Here is an 18,828-nt window from a genome sequence, read left to right as displayed (position 1 = left end):
CAGATTTCAGACAGTCCCCAGATGTCAGGTGAAAATACCAGGCAAGTTTTGGACCTGGAACCTTGTCAGGACCGTACTGTCCCTTTTTTCACAGCTGATGATAAACAGGGAACCTTGTTGGAATGCTATTTTTTTCCCCTGTAAGAGCTTTTGCCGAAGACAACCTATGAGGATTTTATCTCTTTGGCCCTCTAATTATGGGGATATAAATGTTGCCCAGATGGTGGTTTAACCAACTCATTTAATTTCCATGTTAGTAGCAGTACCTAGTGAAATCCCTGAGCCTTGGTGATGATGAGCTTCCATCACTGTTCTCCTTAAGCAGCTTGGCTAGGGACTTAAAGCTTATTGCTTATAAGACAATCAGAAAATGCATTGAGAAATTATTCAAATGACATTTGATATCTCATTTTCAGAAGTAAAACTAACCTCCTTACATAAGGCATGCAATTTTAAAAAGCAATAGCACAGCAATAAACCATAAGAAAGGAGAGTCTGCTTATCAATGAATTAAAATGGTAAAATTAAATGTAAAAGCAGAAAGGCTGTAACTGATGTTGGTACAAATTAATGTTAAAATCTGATTAAAGTTTAGATTGAAAACCAAGCATATGGCTGCTAAGTAAGTTGTTCTAAAATGAATTACTCTTGCCTATGGCTATTCTCACACCTCAAAATAAAGTAATACTTCTTGATGATCTCAATAAGTTACTAAACTGCCCTTAAAAACTAATTTTGCATGAAACCCCAGAGCAAAGTCTTGGCAATATTAAGATGCAGAATTTTCATGGCAAGGCATAAACTTATGAGTGCCCTGGGCTGTACACTCTCATTTGGTATGCATCATAAAATCAGCAAGCACCCCTTTGTCAGGCACAGTGCTCGAGCCATGCATGGAGCACTGCAAAAGTAGGTAAAGTTCTTCTGCTTAGTTCTGGAACTTTTTTTTTTTCGCCTGCTTGTGTCTCTGCAAGTTTGTGGCTGGATTTTTTTCTTAATAAGCTTTTAATTTGTTTATCTTTTTTTAAAAGCTCAGTCTTGCTCAAGTGAAACTTCTGTGAAGTTACTCTATTTTGCCGGAAGTCAGACTTCAACCGTGCAAAATTTTGGAGATGTTTCTATTCAGTGTTTCATTTTGCTGCCATTAACAAGGAATTGGATTATCTTTATATTCAATCTGAATTTGAGCACTGAGTTTTATCCAAGACCAGGAGACCTGATGCCCTGAGGTCAGAGTTTAGACTCCAGCTCATGGCTACTTAGTATTTCCATTCTGTGAGACTCCAAACTGGAATACTTGCCATCCCCCCTTTGGGTTGCTGGGTTTTTATGACATCTGGGTGCCAAAGATTAGGGCCCCATTGTTCTAAACCATATGATCCTGTAACACACAGTGTCACTGCCATCGCAGTTCACGTATCTGTGCTTCCCCAGAGCAGCAGCTCTTATAAAGGCAATTGTACCACACAACAACTACTGATACGTTGCCCTTTACTGAGCTGCTTCTAGTTGCTGGAGATTCTCGCAGTGTTGTTAGTCCTTTCCTCCCACTGGTTTCACTGAACGCTCAACCACATGCTGGACAGAGGCTTCAAGGCCCAATCTCCCAGAGACATGTGGGATTTGGATTAATTAAATTGCACAATGAAGAAGCAAAGATACAACACACAATGAAGTGTATGAGAACTGTAGCAGAGTTTTTAAAACTTAGTGTTTCATAGTACACTAGTATCTAGTGCTGTGCTATAGTTAAAAATAACGAAATCCTGATGAGATGAGATCTACTTCCAGTTCTGTTTTCATCTTTGCAGAGAGGTGTGAAGAAGCGTTGTTTTTAATATGTAGATGACAAGGTTTGGGATTCACAGATAAGCAAAGTGTGAACTCTTAAAGGTTAACTCTGTACATGCATATTAAAAATTGGCCCAACTCATGAAGTTTACATCTGTTACAGGATCTAAATACAAATTTCACCAAAGCTTAGAAATATTCAAATGTGATGATCATATGCATAGTTAACAGATCTGTGCCTCTAAGCAGTAATTTGGCTGTGAGTCTGGAAAATTCCAATAGTTTCGAGGATTAGCATCTTTTACCCTGGCAAGCATTTGAAAACATTATTTAGTTCAGCATGCAAATGCACATCTCAGATTATATATTAATCATGATCATGTATAGTTTATCCTCTTTTCCCCTTTCACTGTTGAAAATTATATTAAATAAGATACATACCAATTCCTGCTTGACCTATAATCCAGGAAAGTCGAATAAAAAGCATCACACCCCAAATATTAAGCATACACCTTACCTAGGTTTTAAACAAAAAATACTGCATTAGTGCAATGTTGAAAGAACTATTAACAACCAGAAGAGTGATAGTGTGCATTGCGGACTTCTAAAAAGCACCCCAAACACCCCTCAAGTGCGCCACCCTCTCTTCTTAAAAGACCTTAGGGTTGCAGAACTAATCTTAAAGTTTGTTTTCCTTTAATTTGTTTTAGAAATACAGATAAGTTTCTCACCAGGACACCCTTCACCCATCCAAACTTGACAAATCCCGTTTTGTTGTCTTCTTCCTTGCTGACTGCTGTCTCATCTCCAGCGGTGCTTTCTCCATTAGCCACTCTCTCAGCTGAGCCGGTGCTCACAGCTATGTTCTGAAGGATCACACAGAAAACAAATACATTTTTTGTGCCAAGCAGAGGAACACCTGGCTGCATAAGAGAGACGTGGAATAAAGGAATTTGGCTTTGTTTCTTTTAATTTCTAATACAAAGCTCTGACTGGTTTTGTGAGGAATTGGCATTAGGTTAACTATTGCCAGGTATTGTCTGGGTCCTCTGCAAAGACCTTCAGGATGGACCATAGACTGGCAGAGGGTCAGGAGCATGTGTTGCTTCTGGAGGGGAATCAGGATGCTTTTAGGTTTGGAGGGGGATGAAGATATTTCCAGGTTAACTAGGAGGAGGAGGTCAAGGAGAAGAAACATCTGTGACCTTGTGAACCATATGAAGTTTTTTTGTCTTGCTTAAGCTTCAAGGCTGTTTCTGTATTTTGTCCATGGACTCAAAAAAACCCCCAAAACCGAAAACAAACCAGGCAAAGACCAACTGTATATGACACTTAGGATAATGTTTGGATGCCCCGCTCATTGATCGGGGCTCTAGCCAATATAATGCAAGGCTGTAGAATGCCTTTGACACAGTAAATCCAGGATTGTGCTCACAAATGAGAAATAAATGACTGGATAATATAGTTTAACATGGATTAAACTTGGTGCCTGTGGCTCTTTTGGCCCTAAGTGAAATGGGAATACAAGATCCATTGAAAGCCTGTGACTTTGAGCTCCTTAGCAACTTAGATAATTATGATGATTCTTACCCTAAAATAATAATGGATGTGTTTGCTCAAAATACAGTATATTATTAAAGTGAGTTAAGATTAGCAAAATAATAGTAAGCTGTTTTGCTACAGTGATTAGAATTTCAAAGACAGAAAAAATAAAAGAGTTCAGTCTTTGTACTTGAAACACGTTGTTTCCTATGTACTTTGAATTAATTTGTGCTTTCTATGCCATTGTAATAAATTATGGCCTTAAACCTTCCATAAATGCATTTTAAATTGGTGTGTTTTAGTGAACGATTGGTTATTTACCAAGCAGCTCTACCTGTGCTACTCAGGCATTAAGGATGGGGAATAAAAACTACCAAAATAAAAAGTTAACTGCTTTTAAAAAAAACATTTTGCTTTCCTTGTTTCAGCACAGTTCAGCCTTCATCTCTCCTGGGGATAAAGATGATGAGCTCATCAAGTCTCCATAACAAGTGTGGAGAATAGCCAAGATGAAGAAAGGTTAGACGATTTCTTATGTAGGGTAAATATTAAGCCCAAGTAATTATCACCAGCTATCAGCTGTGAAATAGCACTTAGACTATTTTTTAGGGATTTAATTGTCATTTTGTGGCTTAATGTGTGCAAAACTTGACACATCTTGCTAAAAGATGACACACATTTGACTCCAGCAGTGTGGGAACTAGATATTTGAAATTCCTTTCAGGCTGCCTTACATTCTGACATTTTAAAAATTACATGTTAAAAAGTGTATTAAATATTAATATTTATCTTCTGATGTTAAGCCCAGCATCAAAGCACAATGGGAATGCTTATGTGATGTTTAAAAATCTGAAGTCAAACATATGTCACTTCTTATCAAAATCTGGCAATGGGCTTTGACAGTGCAATTGTCTTCCACAATTTCAGTTTCAAAAGAGCTGGGTGTGAGGGGGACAGGATCGCCTTGGGGTATGGTAAACCCAGATTGCCTTGGGGTGTGGTAAACCCAGATTTTAGTGTTAAAGAAAAAAGGAATGAAGCATCTTCTTCAGAACTGAATCTTGGGCTATTAGTGTAACACCCATACACACTAAGTGCGACACTTCATCCCCTCCTTAGTGGTGGCTCGAGAGCCTGTTGCACACTGGGGCTGGTGGATAGGCACCCCATCCAGCTGCACATACTGGTTTTGCCTCTTGACAGGAGATCAGCCTTTTTATACTGTTATGATTTCCTTCCCTACTAATCTACTACTTTGTGACCTCATGTTTGTTTATTCTTCAGAATAAGCTCTATAGACTGAAGTCATTTGGCCAAGGTCACAATGTGAGTCCATGGGACAGCCAGGAATAGACTCCAGCCATGCTAATGGTGGGTTGTTTGTTCCGGTGCTGTGGTTAGTGGCTCCCAGACCAGGGCCACAACTTGCATAAGGGCACAGTGGGTTGCCCGTGAAACAAAAATCCCATTACCTCTGACATTCACCTTCCTGTTTTGAGAAGCAGAAGATTATCCTTCTGTAAGTTGGATACTGGAAAAAGTCTGGGAATGACCAAGCTAGATGATATTCTTTTCCCTAACAGTCACAGCCTGTGAAGCAATTTTCCCTCGTTTTATTCTGGGATGGAATCTGCCTTCTTTTTATCTTCTCTAAGGGAAAGTCTTACAAAAACCTAAACAAATGTATCTAATTTTGTTTAAAATAAACCATTCAAAGATGCAACAGCAAAAAAACCCCTGAATTTTCTGGTAATGATCAAAACTGAGAATCCCTTAATATGCTCATGTTCAGCACATATTCATTCAGCTTTATTTTAAAAGCCAATACACTTTTTTTTTCTTCTCTGGCCACTACTGAAGTAAATTATTTCTATAAGAGAAAGTTTTTTCTGGGCATGGAAATGTATTTAGTCCCCTGAGTAACAGTTAACACATCTGTAAATGAGTAGAAATACCAAATTCATATTCTTCTCTTTTCACATCCACTTTGCATTCATTTTTGGAAATAAATGATGGCCCAGGTAACTTGCTTCTCCTTTCTATGCAAGTCATTTTATGCAAATCTGTGGAGTCCTTAATTAAAGTAAGTCAGGCCAAAACTAGGAAGCTGTCCTAATAAGATCCTAAAGAATCAGGTCCTAATTTCCTAATGGCTATTTTTTTTGTTTGATTTCATTACTTATGTTAATCTTCCTTAGGACAGGTGAATCTCCAGAGAAATGGAGTTTGAACAAGATCTGAACCAGCAGCCAAAATTCAGATACTTGTCCAAATTATTCAGACCTCAGAAATATGTAAAACTGAGTGGAATAGTGATGAGAGGATGTATTCCCTGGAGATTCTCATTTCGCTATGGCCCAACACAGAAAAAGAATAGGGGGTTCTGCTGCATATTGACACTTCTAGTCCGAGTTTGACTATAGAGGTGATCTCTCTCTTGTGAGGGCCCTGCCCTGTCAAGTACACAATTAAGAACCTCAAAAAAAAGTTTGGTCTTAATTCTGTAAGTAGGTGTATCCTGTATCTTTCCTCTGCTTTTTACAGAGAACTTGGTATTGTGGCTTAGCAGGGAAGAGTCTAATTTTTACCAAAGTCAGTAGAGTATCATAATATTCCACTGTTCTGCAGTAGGTTTTTTTAACAGTTTAACTGTTTCAAAATGCTTAATCTATTTGTTCTTGTCCCCACACTATTTCTTTTGCATGGAGGTGATTCTTCCACATAGGAAAATCAAGCCTTAAAAGATCTAGATAGGTGAGTAGACAGCAAAATACACCTATCTGTCTGAGGCAGTAACACAGAAGTTAGTGAAAACCTGGTATTTGAGACTTAATATTACCAACTTCTCAAACTCTTTCCTGTGGAAGTTTTGAATGTGCAAACCCCAAAAGATTATACCTGACCAATATATATTCTTCTGACAAATAGCCATAAAGGGTGACAAAAGTGAGGATTATCACGATAAAGGACATGTTTTGGTATTTCATTATTCACTTACTGTAGTGCCTATGTAGAAAAAGAAATGGAGCAAACAGGAAGAGTCTGCTAAGGGGAAGTTTTTTTCCATAAAATCTGTTGGTCATATGCATCACTAGTAAACTCCTACATTGTGTTAACCAAAAGTAGGTCCACTCAGAAGGGGAGAGGAGAAACAGCCCTAGAAAATCTTTCAAAGACAGGTTGTATCCTGTTTGGTGGTTCTCTCTGTAAGTGTATTTTACATGGATATAGTCCCATCTATCACATGAGCAAATTTAAACAGTTTTTCTATGTGATGGATTAGGAGGAATTTAGCCAAATTATTCCCCCATAAATGCTTTCTGTGTAGTTATTCAAGAGGCTGTTCAAATTAGCTCCAAATTAATGGGTATAAGGAGCATGAAGGCCTAAATTCATTCACTGAATCAGTACCTGAAAACTGTTGTCTGCTATCCTTCTTCTGAGCAAACGCTTTCAACCTCAACACCCTTATTCTAGATTCTTTCTTGCTGTTTGAATGGTTTGTTACAGCACTAAACAAGTTGCTTTGGACTTTTGATTAGTTGAAATTGCATTTATTGCACATAACTTTTTTATAATACTTATAGATATTAATGAACGCAACAGAGGAATCTGTGAATCTTGGTTATGCATTGACATTAAATTCAGGTTTAGAGTAAGTGTGAACTGTGTAGCATGATTAAATTATGAATTGATATTCATCATCTGCTGTCCTAACTCTTGAGTGAAACAGAAGAGGTTCAGTAGTTTTATACTTTTAGACAAGATTGAGCTATGTTTTTCTGCTAATCAAGTATATTACTATCAGCCTTTAATAAAAATCTTTGCTTTGAGCAAGGTACAGGGCAGAAAACATACTGCAGCTACCAAAGGAAATATGGTAAGTCATTACTTGTACTTTCTCTCTTGGACAAGGTCCATGAATTTAAGGACTTTCTCATATTAATAAACAGAATTAACAGCCTGGAAATGGAATAGAGGAAATTTGTATCTTTCCTTTCCACTTACCTTTGCCAGTTGTTCATGAATTTCTAATAAGCTTGGTCTGCTGAGCTTATTCCCACTGATGCTGCCAGTGTTTCTATAATAATCAATTTTTGGAACTGGGTCCACTGTGTTATGGCCAAAAGTTTGTAGATAATACATTTTAGTATGAGTATCATAGGGATGTAAACTAGCTTCTGTTTTCTCCCCATTTTGAAGGAAATTGTCATATAATTCTCTTTTTCCTGGTTTGTAACTGATTCTCAGTCTATTATGTGCTTCATCAGTAAAAGATGTTTCTTCATAATGTGGTGGGTCAGAGCCTGCATCCTCTTGGGATGTTTCATTGTTGTCATGGCTTTCATTAATTATGTTAACTTGAAACCGATTTGCATTTGGATCCAAGAATACATTTGGCGAATTATTCATTGACATCTTCAGGGATGCTATAGACTTAGGTCACTGATCCGTTTACTCTTCTTTGGCTGCAGCTAGTTAGTTGCAGCTACAGCAAAGGGTTTAGTGCTGCTGCATATGAAATCTTTGTTCTTAAAGTAACGAAGTTCTGAGAAATTTTTCTTTAAATCTCTAAGCAGTCTTCCTAATGTTGTCCACTGTGTTTCTGCCATAAAAAAATATAAATAAAACATTCCTATTAACTTGCACAGTTAGATAAATTTTCCACCATAAGCTCTCCCCTGCCTCACCAAATATCCATCATGTCATCCTATGACTTGTTAAGTAAAAAAATAGTTGAGTAAAAAATGAGTTTATGGGGATCTTTCCATCTGTGATGGATGCACTTGACCCCTTAACCAAACTAGCAGTAGTTTGGTACAGACTCCAAAGGAGGTAAAGGCCTAAGCCATAAACGGGCCGAGAACTTCTCTATTTTCAAACTGTTCTCTGAAAACCCACAAAGGAGCAGAGTGACACAGTGAGCATCAATGCATATGAGCTTGGAACACTGATCATGCGATTAACACATAAATAGTGTGGTTTTTTTTCCAAGACTCATTTATCAAGGAACAAAGAAAGTTGTGGGTACAAGAAGTCTCATGCATACCTTTTCTATTGCATGCAATTTGACTACAAGCCAACCACTTTATTCCATGAATATGACAGCCTAAGTGAGTCTTCTTTGAGCTCTCCCAGCTAAGCAGCCTGGCTGCACAGCAGTGATCTCCCCGTGAGCTGGGACACCTCTCAAGGTTGCTCCTTGAGGCAGAGAGACCTTTTACCAACAGCAGATCTTTGGTAAGTGACTGATATTGTGCATAACCTTGTAGTATAGTAACTTTGATTTTGTCTTAGTAACTTTGATTTGTGCCTTGGTAGTTTTGAATCATTGTTCAAATGATTGTGCTGTACAGTAATAGAGTGAACTTGGCCATCTGACTTTGTTAAGTCCCACTTTTATGACACCATATTAAAACCACTTTTGCTAATACCTTTAACAATGATTCTTTGAGCTATCTAAATCACCCAGTCATGACAAATTGGTGTAGTCGGCATGACCCTAAATTAGGATTTGCAACACCATTTATATAAAATGGTCTTTGGATCAGATTCTAAGTGTCTAAAATTGATTTTCAAATGTAGTATTTATTTTAATAATACAATGTTCAATTGAAACCAGTGAAAGTGTATGCAGTAAGTACAAGGTGTGTGACACAAGATTCCGTGAAGTCTATTTACTGTTTGTGTACCACGTAAGTATTATGATACCGTGTATATTTCTTTCATAGTCTAGAATTAAATTTTATTAAAAGCTTGAATCAAATGCATTTTTTAAATTCACTACAAAAGCTAGGCTTTAAATTTTTAGTAGTTCCAGGATGGCAACAATTTACGAGCAGGCAATTAAGATATAGCAAAGTGTAATGTAATATGAAGGAATAAATAGACACCTGAAACAGATAAAAAATAGCATTGGGTTTCCTAAATTATAATGGAGGAATAAATTTCTCTGGTAAAGTAGTAATTACTGAGAAATATTAACAATAGTCATAGGCATTGGAAGGTTCATAGAATTTTACACTCAATTTTACATTTGTACACTCAAAATACACTTTAAGATGATTTGAAAGAAATTGTAGCAAGTCATAGAATCACACAGTTTGGAAGGAACCTTGAGTGCTTATCAAGTCCAATCTTCTACTCAAAGCAGAGGGAACACTGAATGTAAATCAGGTTACTTAGGGCTTTCACCAGTCAGGTCTTGACATCCTCCAAGGATAGATTCCATAACCTGCCTTGTCAGCTTATTCTAAAACTTAATTGTCCTCATAGCGGTTTTTTTTCCTGTATATCTAATTGGAACCTTCCATGTGTCACTCTATGACCATCATCTCTCACCCTCCTGCTGTGCACCTCAGTAAAGAGCATGGCTCTGCCTTGTCAGTCACCTCCTTGTAAGTACTGGAGGGGGCTGCATAGGTTTCCCTAATGCCTCTTCTTCTTCTGGTTAAACAAGCCCCATTTTCTTATAGGGCAAATGCTCCTACCCTTGACCATCTTGGTGGCCTTCTATCAGACACACACAAGTTCATCAACATATTTGTGGGTAGATCAGGGGGACAGGTAGACAAAAACTGGGTTCCAGGTGCAGTCTGATGAGTGGTGAATAGAGGGGAATGATCACTTTGCTTGATCTACAGGCTGTGGTCCTGTTAACATAGCCCAGGACATTGTTAACCTTCATTGCTCGCAGGGCATGGTGCTGCCGCCTCTGTAGCCTGCGGCTCACCAGGCCCCTTCCAGGAGAATTGCTCTCTGCCAGTGAGGCCCTAGCCTGTGTGGTGCAGGGATTTAGTCTGTCTGAGGTACAGGATTTGCATTTGCCCGTGTTGAATGTCATGAGATTCCTGTTGGCCCATCCATCCCTCTGAGTGGCAGCCCATACAGAGGTGAACATATGCTGGCCGTACAATCTGCTTCCCACCTCCGCTTTCCCACACAGACCCCCTCAAAAAAAAACCCAAGCAAGCACACAAAAACCCCAAGAACAAAAGGAGTACTTTTGTATTTAAGGCCTTTAGTGTATTAAGAACATTTGCAGCAACTTACTGGATGGCCTAGATGGCCCTGAAATAAGCTATCCGTATAGCTTGAAACATACTTCTAAGGAGATAAGGGAGTGTGATTGTACAGACCTGTATAATTCAGTAGGAGTCCAGGTCTGCTCAAACTGACTAAAACAGAGCATTCTTAGACATTGAAACTCTCAAGTGTATGTAAAAGTGGTAAGTTTTAGAAACAAAATATATCTATGTAAAGGAATATATTAACTGAAGGCCTGGGTAAATAAGTCCATTAGAGGCATTTTTAAAAATTCTGTGCTTTCAAAAGAGGTTGGACTAGATGACCTCCAGAGATTTTTTCCAATTTAAATTTCTCAATGATTTTGTGAAATGCATTTGGCCCTTTGGCACTGAAAGATAAAATACTGCATCAATATTTATGCCTCAGCAATGTAAATTTTCTCTAAAATCACATATCAAAATTATAATTTGAAGAGCTGATAAACAAATGTCCTCCATCTTCAGTATGAGATATAGCTAAAGCATATTTTCTCACTTCTTCCACTGGCTATAGATAATATTCTGCTGTCACCTCTCTGCTATGATACTGTTTTATAATGCCTTCATATTTATGCTGGTTTTCCTGCTTAATGTTTTGTAAGCCTCACAGCAACGTGTTACATTTATTTAGCTTATCTTACTTCTCCTGGGTTTGGATGATCAATATTATTATCATTATTATTACTACACATTTCTGATCATAGATAGTATTCTGTTTCCTTCAGCCTTTTAAAATTGTAAGGAAGTGTTTCATCTTCAGGCATGAAGGAGCAAAACCAAATCTTTTGTCATTAAGGTCAGTGAAACTAGGTTTGTTTCCATCTCTATGACTGAATGCAATCTTGATTCTTTGATGACAATGAGACTTTTGCTACCCAGTAAAATTATTCTATAATTTCACTATCTGATTTCCATAATATTGGTATTTTGCTAGGAAAAAAAAAAAGTCTCTTACCTTTCTGCCGTTCTTGAAAATAATACTTTGATTTTCACTGTGTATTTCCAGAGGTCTCTCAACTGTTATTTGCCATTAATTTTGTGTTTAGCATTCTAGCATTATTCATAAATAATCAACTTTACCTTATTAAGGATAATTTAACTTACCATTCAGTCGTGTGTTTTTAGGGAAGGACAATCTGCCTCTTTTATTCATGCATAGAGTGTGTCCCTCTCTTTGAGGCATTACAGGCTCTGCCTTATTGGCCAGATTTTTCTCCTGCTTAATATACTGAATAGACCATCCAATCTCTCTCTTTCAAAACATTTCTAGATGGTGATTTAGAGAGGCATTCTAGCTTGTTAACTATTAACCAGCAAATGTACCTATCCATTACAATTACTGGGTTTATGGTATTGCAAAATTTCTAAGGGGGCCTGAAAATACTTTTGTTATCTCCATTTCCCTCCCAGCTATGCCTCATTCTGTGCACAGATCATGATCTCTCTATTTTTCAGCTCTGCATATATAGTAACAGAAATAACAAGAGTTCAGGCTTCTGCTCTGCGCATTTAGTGCAGAAGAGATTCCGGTGAAGTCAGTGGGATCAGTCATAGGTGGGTCCCCTTGTCCTATGTGCATTTTTGAACCATTTGCTCCTAACCCTATTCATAGTTTTACTCTGTATATTTAAGGAAAACCTTTGAAAAATTATGTTCTGCAGATTCTTCCTGCGAAAGCTGACTCCCTTGTCTTTTGGGGAGCAGAGGAGGGTGGGCAGGAAATTATGAAGCTTTGCAATCATAAGGGAATTTATAATTGCCTTGACCCAATAGATTGGGTCAAAAGTAGTGAGATAGTATTGGGGTTCTTTGGGTATGTTTGCTGTGCAGTTTAGAGATAACTGAACTATATTTAACCCAGATAATTTTAAGTACCTTCAGCACTCTAACCTGAAAGCACGGAGCTCAGCTGTGCTGATTAGGTGTACGTAAAAAGAATGGCAGTGTCAGGTCTCTGCAGTGGATGATCCTATCCAGCAATAACAGATCACATGAATCAGTGTTCTGATACCTGCCTTTGTTTTTGTGGTGAAATTAACTAGGATAAATGGAATACACTGAATCTCTGAGGGTCTGGCATTTTTTCATGTCCAGAATCTGAAGCAGTTTAAAAGCTCTGACATTCACAAAATTGTTTATGTTTTATAATTCAAATGGACCAGTGTAGATTAGTGTTGGCTGTTCCTCTCTTACAGTCTTCAGACAGGAGATTAATGTCCTTCCCTGTACAATCAAGTATTTTATGTTCCAAATGGCACTTGAGGTCTGCTGTTCCACTGGCTGCCTCTGCCTAGTATATAGGGTAAAAGGGACAATATGCATTTTTCAGAATACATGCAAAAGAAACCAGCTGCTGTAACTGATCTCCTTGCCTTTGCTCCTCGTTGCAAACAGAGCTGTTTAGCAAAAGTGACAGCGTTTAAAATTCTGATACCAACCTTCTGAAAAACTGAATTGAATTTCTGTCAAGTACTGTCACACTTGCTAAAAAGCTGTGTATATGAAGGTGACCTTGAATACCCAGATTTGAGACTCTGCTTTCACTTTTAGTTCTTCTGCCTTGATAGGATCTCCTATGACCAATTCTTCAGTTTGACAGTCCAGATCATACACTGTGCACAGTTGCAGAAGCACAAAGAGAAGAACTAGCTGTGGAGAGGGGCTGGAGGATACAGAGATCTCCAGTCAGCTCTGGACCCATGTCCCTTTCCAGGGCTGGGTACAAATGGGTATGCAGCATGACTATCTCTGCTTTGGTCTTGCCAAGCTGGTGTGATTACTGCTGGGAGCTGTCAACCACACAGATTAAGTTCCAGTTTAAACTGAATCATCTTCCGTAACCAAGTGGGGTAAAAAGTTGGCGTGTTTTGACCAATTCAGCTAGACTGTAAGATTGGTTACTTAACATCTACTTTTTCTCTTTCACCTAAAATTTTTAATGATGTGGGATGCACTGGTGGACTGGGACTGTGGTGGTGGTGTTGGTTCAGACTGAAGTTCTGAGCAGGTAATATATTTTGTATTGATGAATGTTTGTAGAATCAAAAATTTCCTTAATGATGTTTGTTTCCCTTCCACTAATCCTGTTTGACTTTCTTTTGCTGTAGAGTAGGAGAAGGGCAACCTATCAAAAAATACTCTTATATGAGCAGGAAGGAATAGATCTACACACTATTTGCAGAGGACCACATCAGATGTCACATGGGAGAAGCAACATACACTTTCCTTATAAACAGTCAGTAGTACAGCACCTGCTCTTCTTGGAAGGTGAGAGGTGAGTTGGCAATTGATGTGATCTTTAGCTTTTCCATTAGTTCCTTATTATTGGTAGTGCATGGACCAACCCTTGTTCCTCTCATCTCAGCAACATGGACATAGACCTCTTGCAGGCACCTCCTCTGAGCCACAAACATTTGTTGTCCTCCACTTTTGTGTTTTCAGTATGCAAGCACAGTCTCTGAGCTTTAGAAAATTGTGTCACATGAGGAGGGGAGGGAGTTGCCACTTATGTATTCAGCATTCATAAGCCTGTCTTTTGTCCTTCACCTTTCTCTCCAGCCTGTCATGAGACACAGTAGAAATGAGATCCTCCTCTGAAGAGGCAGATATCATTGGATTCGGAAAATACGTTTTGGCCATGATAACTTTCTAGTAAATTGTTTATTGTAGTATTTCTTTGTTGCTAACCATTTCTTATCTACCATTCCACTGTTCCTCAAAAAATAGCAACATAAAGTGCTTCTTGAGTTTGCAACAAATATTTATTTAACAAAATGGATGCCACCAACATATCTCCAAAATGCAGGTATGTATAACAAATGTAACAACAGTTGGTTTCCAAAATGAAATCAACATCAAATTTAAGGCAGGATATTCTGTGAGTTTTCATGCAAGAGCGTATTCAAATGTTCCTTTATCCAACCCCTCAACTTCATCTTCCCACGTAGAAGAAGGCATACTACTGTAGGGGTCTAGCAGGATTTTGAAGCATCTGATAATTAGAAGTCCCAAGAAAACACACAAAATACCCACAAAGGCAAAGCCAGTTTTTTGCTCTAAAGTCAGAGGGAAGGCAGACATTTCGTTGACACTCATGCTGGATGAAGTGTTGCTGCAGTAATTACTGCTCATCATTGGGCATCACATCCTGGTGACTCTGTGGGATTTTCACCTCGATTGCTTCTTTGCCTGCATAGAAAAGTAGAATCAGTTTGGTTAGGTCTAAATGGGTTGTGTATATCTGAGCCATAGCATATGGACATTTGGAAATGAAAAACAGCTTGGATTTTAGTAGTGAGCTGTTGTTTTTTCACATTTAAATTAATGTGATAAAATTGCAACTTTTAGTCTCTACACACCATCCACCTACTGGCCTCTGTTACGAGATGGCGAACTCACAATTTTCTGGCTTGCTGTCTCCTCAAAACAGAGCAATTTCAGCACATGGCTGTTGCAAGCAGTGTTTTGCCAGTCTGGGCACAAACCTACAGATTCTGATTAGGCGATACTCACCAAGGTCTCCACCTGCAGAAACCAGTCTGTTTTCTGAAATGGCTTTACATCTCAGTCCTTAAACTAGTTAAACTCACATTGACCTCAAAGGGAATTACAGCCAAATAACATGGATTTCGCTCATGTAATAAATCTAAATGAATAGATCTATCTTGTAAAGTAAAACATTTTGTATGTGCAATTTTAGTGAAGTCTTGGGCTCCATTTTCAGAAAAATGCTGTGTGCCTTTTGAGCTTGTAAGAAGGTGAGCATATTGATAAAATTGCCCCTTGACCTTCCTCTATACATGTCCACTCTTATGTATGAGGAAAGGCTGGTGGGAGAAGAGATAAATTCCCTGCCCCTAAACCTTGCTCTCATTTGTTTCTTGTTCTTGGTCTTCCCCATTGAATACATACATATCCTGCTATTTTTACGGACATAGTAAAAATAGCACCAGGTTCAGACACCAGGTCTGAACATGCTCCTCATGGAGCTTGGGGGACTGACCTTGATGCCTATGGAGACAGGATGCTCGAGCATGACCACCCAGCCATTGCCACCAGGAGAGGTCTGTGTGTTTCCAGCCAGGAGAGCCTTTTATTTTTGTATTTTTAAGGAGATCTTATACAGAGCTTTTAGTTGAGGGTGGGAATCGTTTTGCTTGATTTTAGGTTTTCCATCATATACTGAAGTCACATCTTTCTTTTGTCTCTACAGACCACAGGGGAATTAGAAGGACTGGGACATCAGAAGTGCCAAAGGACAAAGGCATTTTTATTCTAAGGTTGGAGCTTGAGGGTTTTTGGCTGTTGTTAACACCTATTTAACTAACACACCTCAGGGGAAAACTCTTTTTGTTAACAATTCAACCATCTTTCCCCCTAGGGAATTCCCAGTATCCATTTATTTCCTGGCAGAGTAATTAGGCCGCTCAGAGCTTTGTGCTGCCATGGCTACACTGCTTCAGGTACCTGCACTGCTAGCCATTTCAAAGGGAGCTCCAGTACCTCGCCTCTGTACTGCAGTCATGGCTGAAAGCAGCCATATCTGAGTCAGCCTACAATGAATAACAACAGAAAAAGTAAATATAAGAGTTGGTATTCTTGAGAGAACAGAAATGGACAGAACATTTATCTTGCTTGGTGTCTCCTTTCTCACTTTAGAATTTGTGAGATTTTTTTAATATTATCCTAAAGAATAAAAATTTTAAAACAAGGATTAAAAGGGCATGGCACAAGTCTCTTTCTTTTTGCAATAGCCCTCAATATAGTAGGTATTAAATAATATAGTTTCCTATTACAGTCTTTACACATTTGCCAGAGCATAACAGCCAACATTCTGTTTATTCTGTAGAGCTGTGTATGAGATCCTTCCCTTTTTTGAATGATATTCTGCTCTTTGGGTCACGCTGTTTTAATTCCTGTATTTTGGAAAAAAGATCCAGATGTAGCTTATGGGAATGAGAAGTAATGTCAACAACAATCAATACTTTTTTTCTGAAAATATAACAGATAAAGCCCACCTGCTGTACAGATTTTCATTGGGCACACTTCCAATTTTTCTATTAAGTTTGACCTTATGTAGGAAAAAAAAAAATCACAGAAAATTCAATATCACAAATTTATGTCACAAATTAGTTGATTGGAACAAGAGCCGGTCAAGGAAAAAAACAATACCTTCCAAAAGTCCTAGGACATTGGGTTATAAAAATTAAATTAAAGGCTTATGTGGAAAAACTATATGTAGACACTACCTGGGAAAGCCAGACCCAAAAAACCTGATTGCTGTCTTGAAAGACATGGAGAGAAATCTTAGGGACAGGCTGACCATGGAGAACCCTGCATTTGAGTTGAGTCCAGAGAAATATGTATGCATTTGAAGTTATGTTGCTTCACCACAGAGCGTCATATTCTGAAGATATGACTTCCACTCTTACTAATTTTGCAGGTTATGCACTGGAATTAGTGGGATTTGTTTGTACCTTATGTGCTTGGCAGGAGAGACGTTATGGGACAGATCTCTGTGTAAAGCTTGACTGATGCTGAAACATGAAGTGGTAAGAAATGAGTCTTATTTGGCAAGAGTTTGGCTGAAACAGCTGCATGAGAAAACAGTGGGCATTTTGCTTGGGGGGGAATTGGTTCTGGGAAACTCTAATATTCCTTGTCCTGAATTTCAGAAATTGTAATTGAAGCCTTAAAGTTCACAGAACATTTTGCTCTAATTATGTATCCCCAAAACTATTGTACCAAGACTGACTTGGAGCTCCTTTTCATTGTTTTCACGTCTTAGTGCTGCACACAGGTTAGATGTCCTCTCCTAGTTAGTCAGATATCCTTTCGTTTGCTACAGTGTATGTGTCAACTCATGAGTCAGAAGACTATGAACACTAACATGGCCTGGATCCAAAAATCCTTGACGATAACCTTTAAGGCAGTGTGATGGGGACAGGCATTATATCAGTCAGAATCTGCAGACTCATTTTGTAGGGGCTGGCCTCAGGCTGATCTCTCTTGACTTTTTGTTATAGGTCAAGACTCTACTCATCCTTTGATTCACTGCCCGCATAAAAACACCAACATAAGGAAAGGTTCCTTAACATCTTGCGGTGAAATTAAAGGCCATCGGAAGCCCTTGGGAGGCCAGAAGAAACAATTGGAGTCCTAGAGAAAATAAGAATTAGGAAAATAGCTTAGCACATGGACCACTGAGGTAAGGAGAATGGAGGTATGAGCTGGGGGTGCTGGCTGCACCTATGGAGGGTGAAGGGGAAGACCATGGGCACTAAGTGTTGTAAGGCAGCTGGAAGAAAGATGTTGGAATTCTTAATATTCTAGAAGCATCACCAGCCCAACTCTGGTAATGTTTGTTGTGGATTGAAGATCCCAGCCCCGGCTCTTTGGTGGTTTGGGTGTCACTTTTTTCAGACCTAGCCTTCACTCTCATGTTTTCAGAGATACTGAGAAGATTAAGAAAGTACGTAGTAAGTGTTAAATAAAGACTTCCTCAATAATCTTGCTTGCATTTTGGGTTCCAGTCCTTCCCTCACAGAACCTCCTATAGGGTCTTTTGTAATGGCTCAGTACTGGAAATGAGTACCTTTAATGTCTGCTCAAGCTGGGAGCGTTCATCCTCTTGGCATGATTAAGCCTCAGGTGCCTGAGAAGTCACTTCTTAAATGCTAGTGTGTAACAAAATGGACTATATCAGTTGCCATCTGTTCTCCCCTTGGATGTCTGCAGCCCAGCTGCTGGTTCATGGATCTGGTCGTTCTGAAGGTACTTCAAATAGCTTCAGCCTCGGGCTTGTGTCTGAGTGACAGCAAACCTGACTTGAAAAGGTGTTGGTGTGGTTAGGAACATAAGCAGGCATCCCCTGGGAGTTTCAGAGGCACCTCATTTGTACTTAACTATGTGGTCAAGGAAACTGAACTGTATTCCAGGAATGCTATTACAGGAATTGGGCATAGGAGGTGGTAGGGTGAAAGGATCAGCAATGGAGAAGACCTAATGAAATAGGAATTGGCATGAATTTGGAATTCTCCAGAGGGTCTGAGCTATCTGATCTAGCAACACAGGGCCAGAAATGCTGCAAAAAACAGCTCTGTGACCACACAGCCAACCTGTCATGCTCATGCCTGTGTTCTGTAAAATTCTGGGGAGAGGGCTGTCTCTTCAGGGTAAGGTTTCTAAGGCAACATACAGGGAGGTGTCAGGTAAGCAGGCTAGGGCATGGACACCCAGCAAATAAAGGCATGGCTAACTGTTCTGCAAGGATCACAAAGCCCCATAAAAACATGCTGTGTTTTTGCAGTGCCGTACCTCAGAGTGCAGGCAACACTTTTGCACATAAATAGTATTCCCCTGCAAAGCAGCAGCAGCTGGGCAGTGACATTTCCAGCCTTCAGACAAACAATGATTTGCAGAAATGAGA

General features: G+C 39.0%; 2 protein-coding genes across 2 annotated transcripts in view; both read right to left on the bottom strand.

The window, feature by feature from the left end:
• Positions 1–11,518, bottom strand: part of SLC12A1 (solute carrier family 12 member 1) — a 51,031-nt gene extending 39,513 nt beyond the window's left edge. Inside the window, exons 1-4 of the mRNA XM_010175446.2 lie at positions 11,356–11,518; positions 7,342–7,939; positions 2,523–2,657; positions 2,233–2,308 (exon numbers count right to left, since the gene is read on the bottom strand). Coding sequence (XP_010173748.1) covers positions 2,233–2,308; positions 2,523–2,657; positions 7,342–7,752 — 622 coding nt within the window. The 5' untranslated portion in view covers positions 7,753–7,939; positions 11,356–11,518. The remainder of the gene's footprint in view (positions 1–2,232; positions 2,309–2,522; positions 2,658–7,341; positions 7,940–11,355) is intronic.
• Positions 11,519–14,285: 2,767 nt separating this feature from the next.
• On the bottom strand, positions 14,286–14,534 carry CTXN2 (cortexin 2). Its single transcript, XM_010175445.1, has one exon. The coding sequence runs from the start codon at positions 14,532–14,534 to the stop codon at positions 14,286–14,288; it is 249 nt and encodes an 82-aa protein (XP_010173747.1).
• Between the last annotated feature and the right edge of the window lie 4,294 nt (positions 14,535–18,828).

The sequence above is a fragment of the Antrostomus carolinensis genome, unplaced genomic scaffold (genome assembly GCF_000700745.2).
Source record: "Antrostomus carolinensis isolate BGI_N321 unplaced genomic scaffold, ASM70074v2 scaffold23959, whole genome shotgun sequence".
Classification (NCBI taxonomy): domain Eukaryota; kingdom Metazoa; phylum Chordata; class Aves; order Caprimulgiformes; family Caprimulgidae; genus Antrostomus; species Antrostomus carolinensis.
The sequence above is the reverse complement of the archived record's forward strand: the minus strand, read 5'-3'. Positions and strand labels throughout refer to the sequence as shown.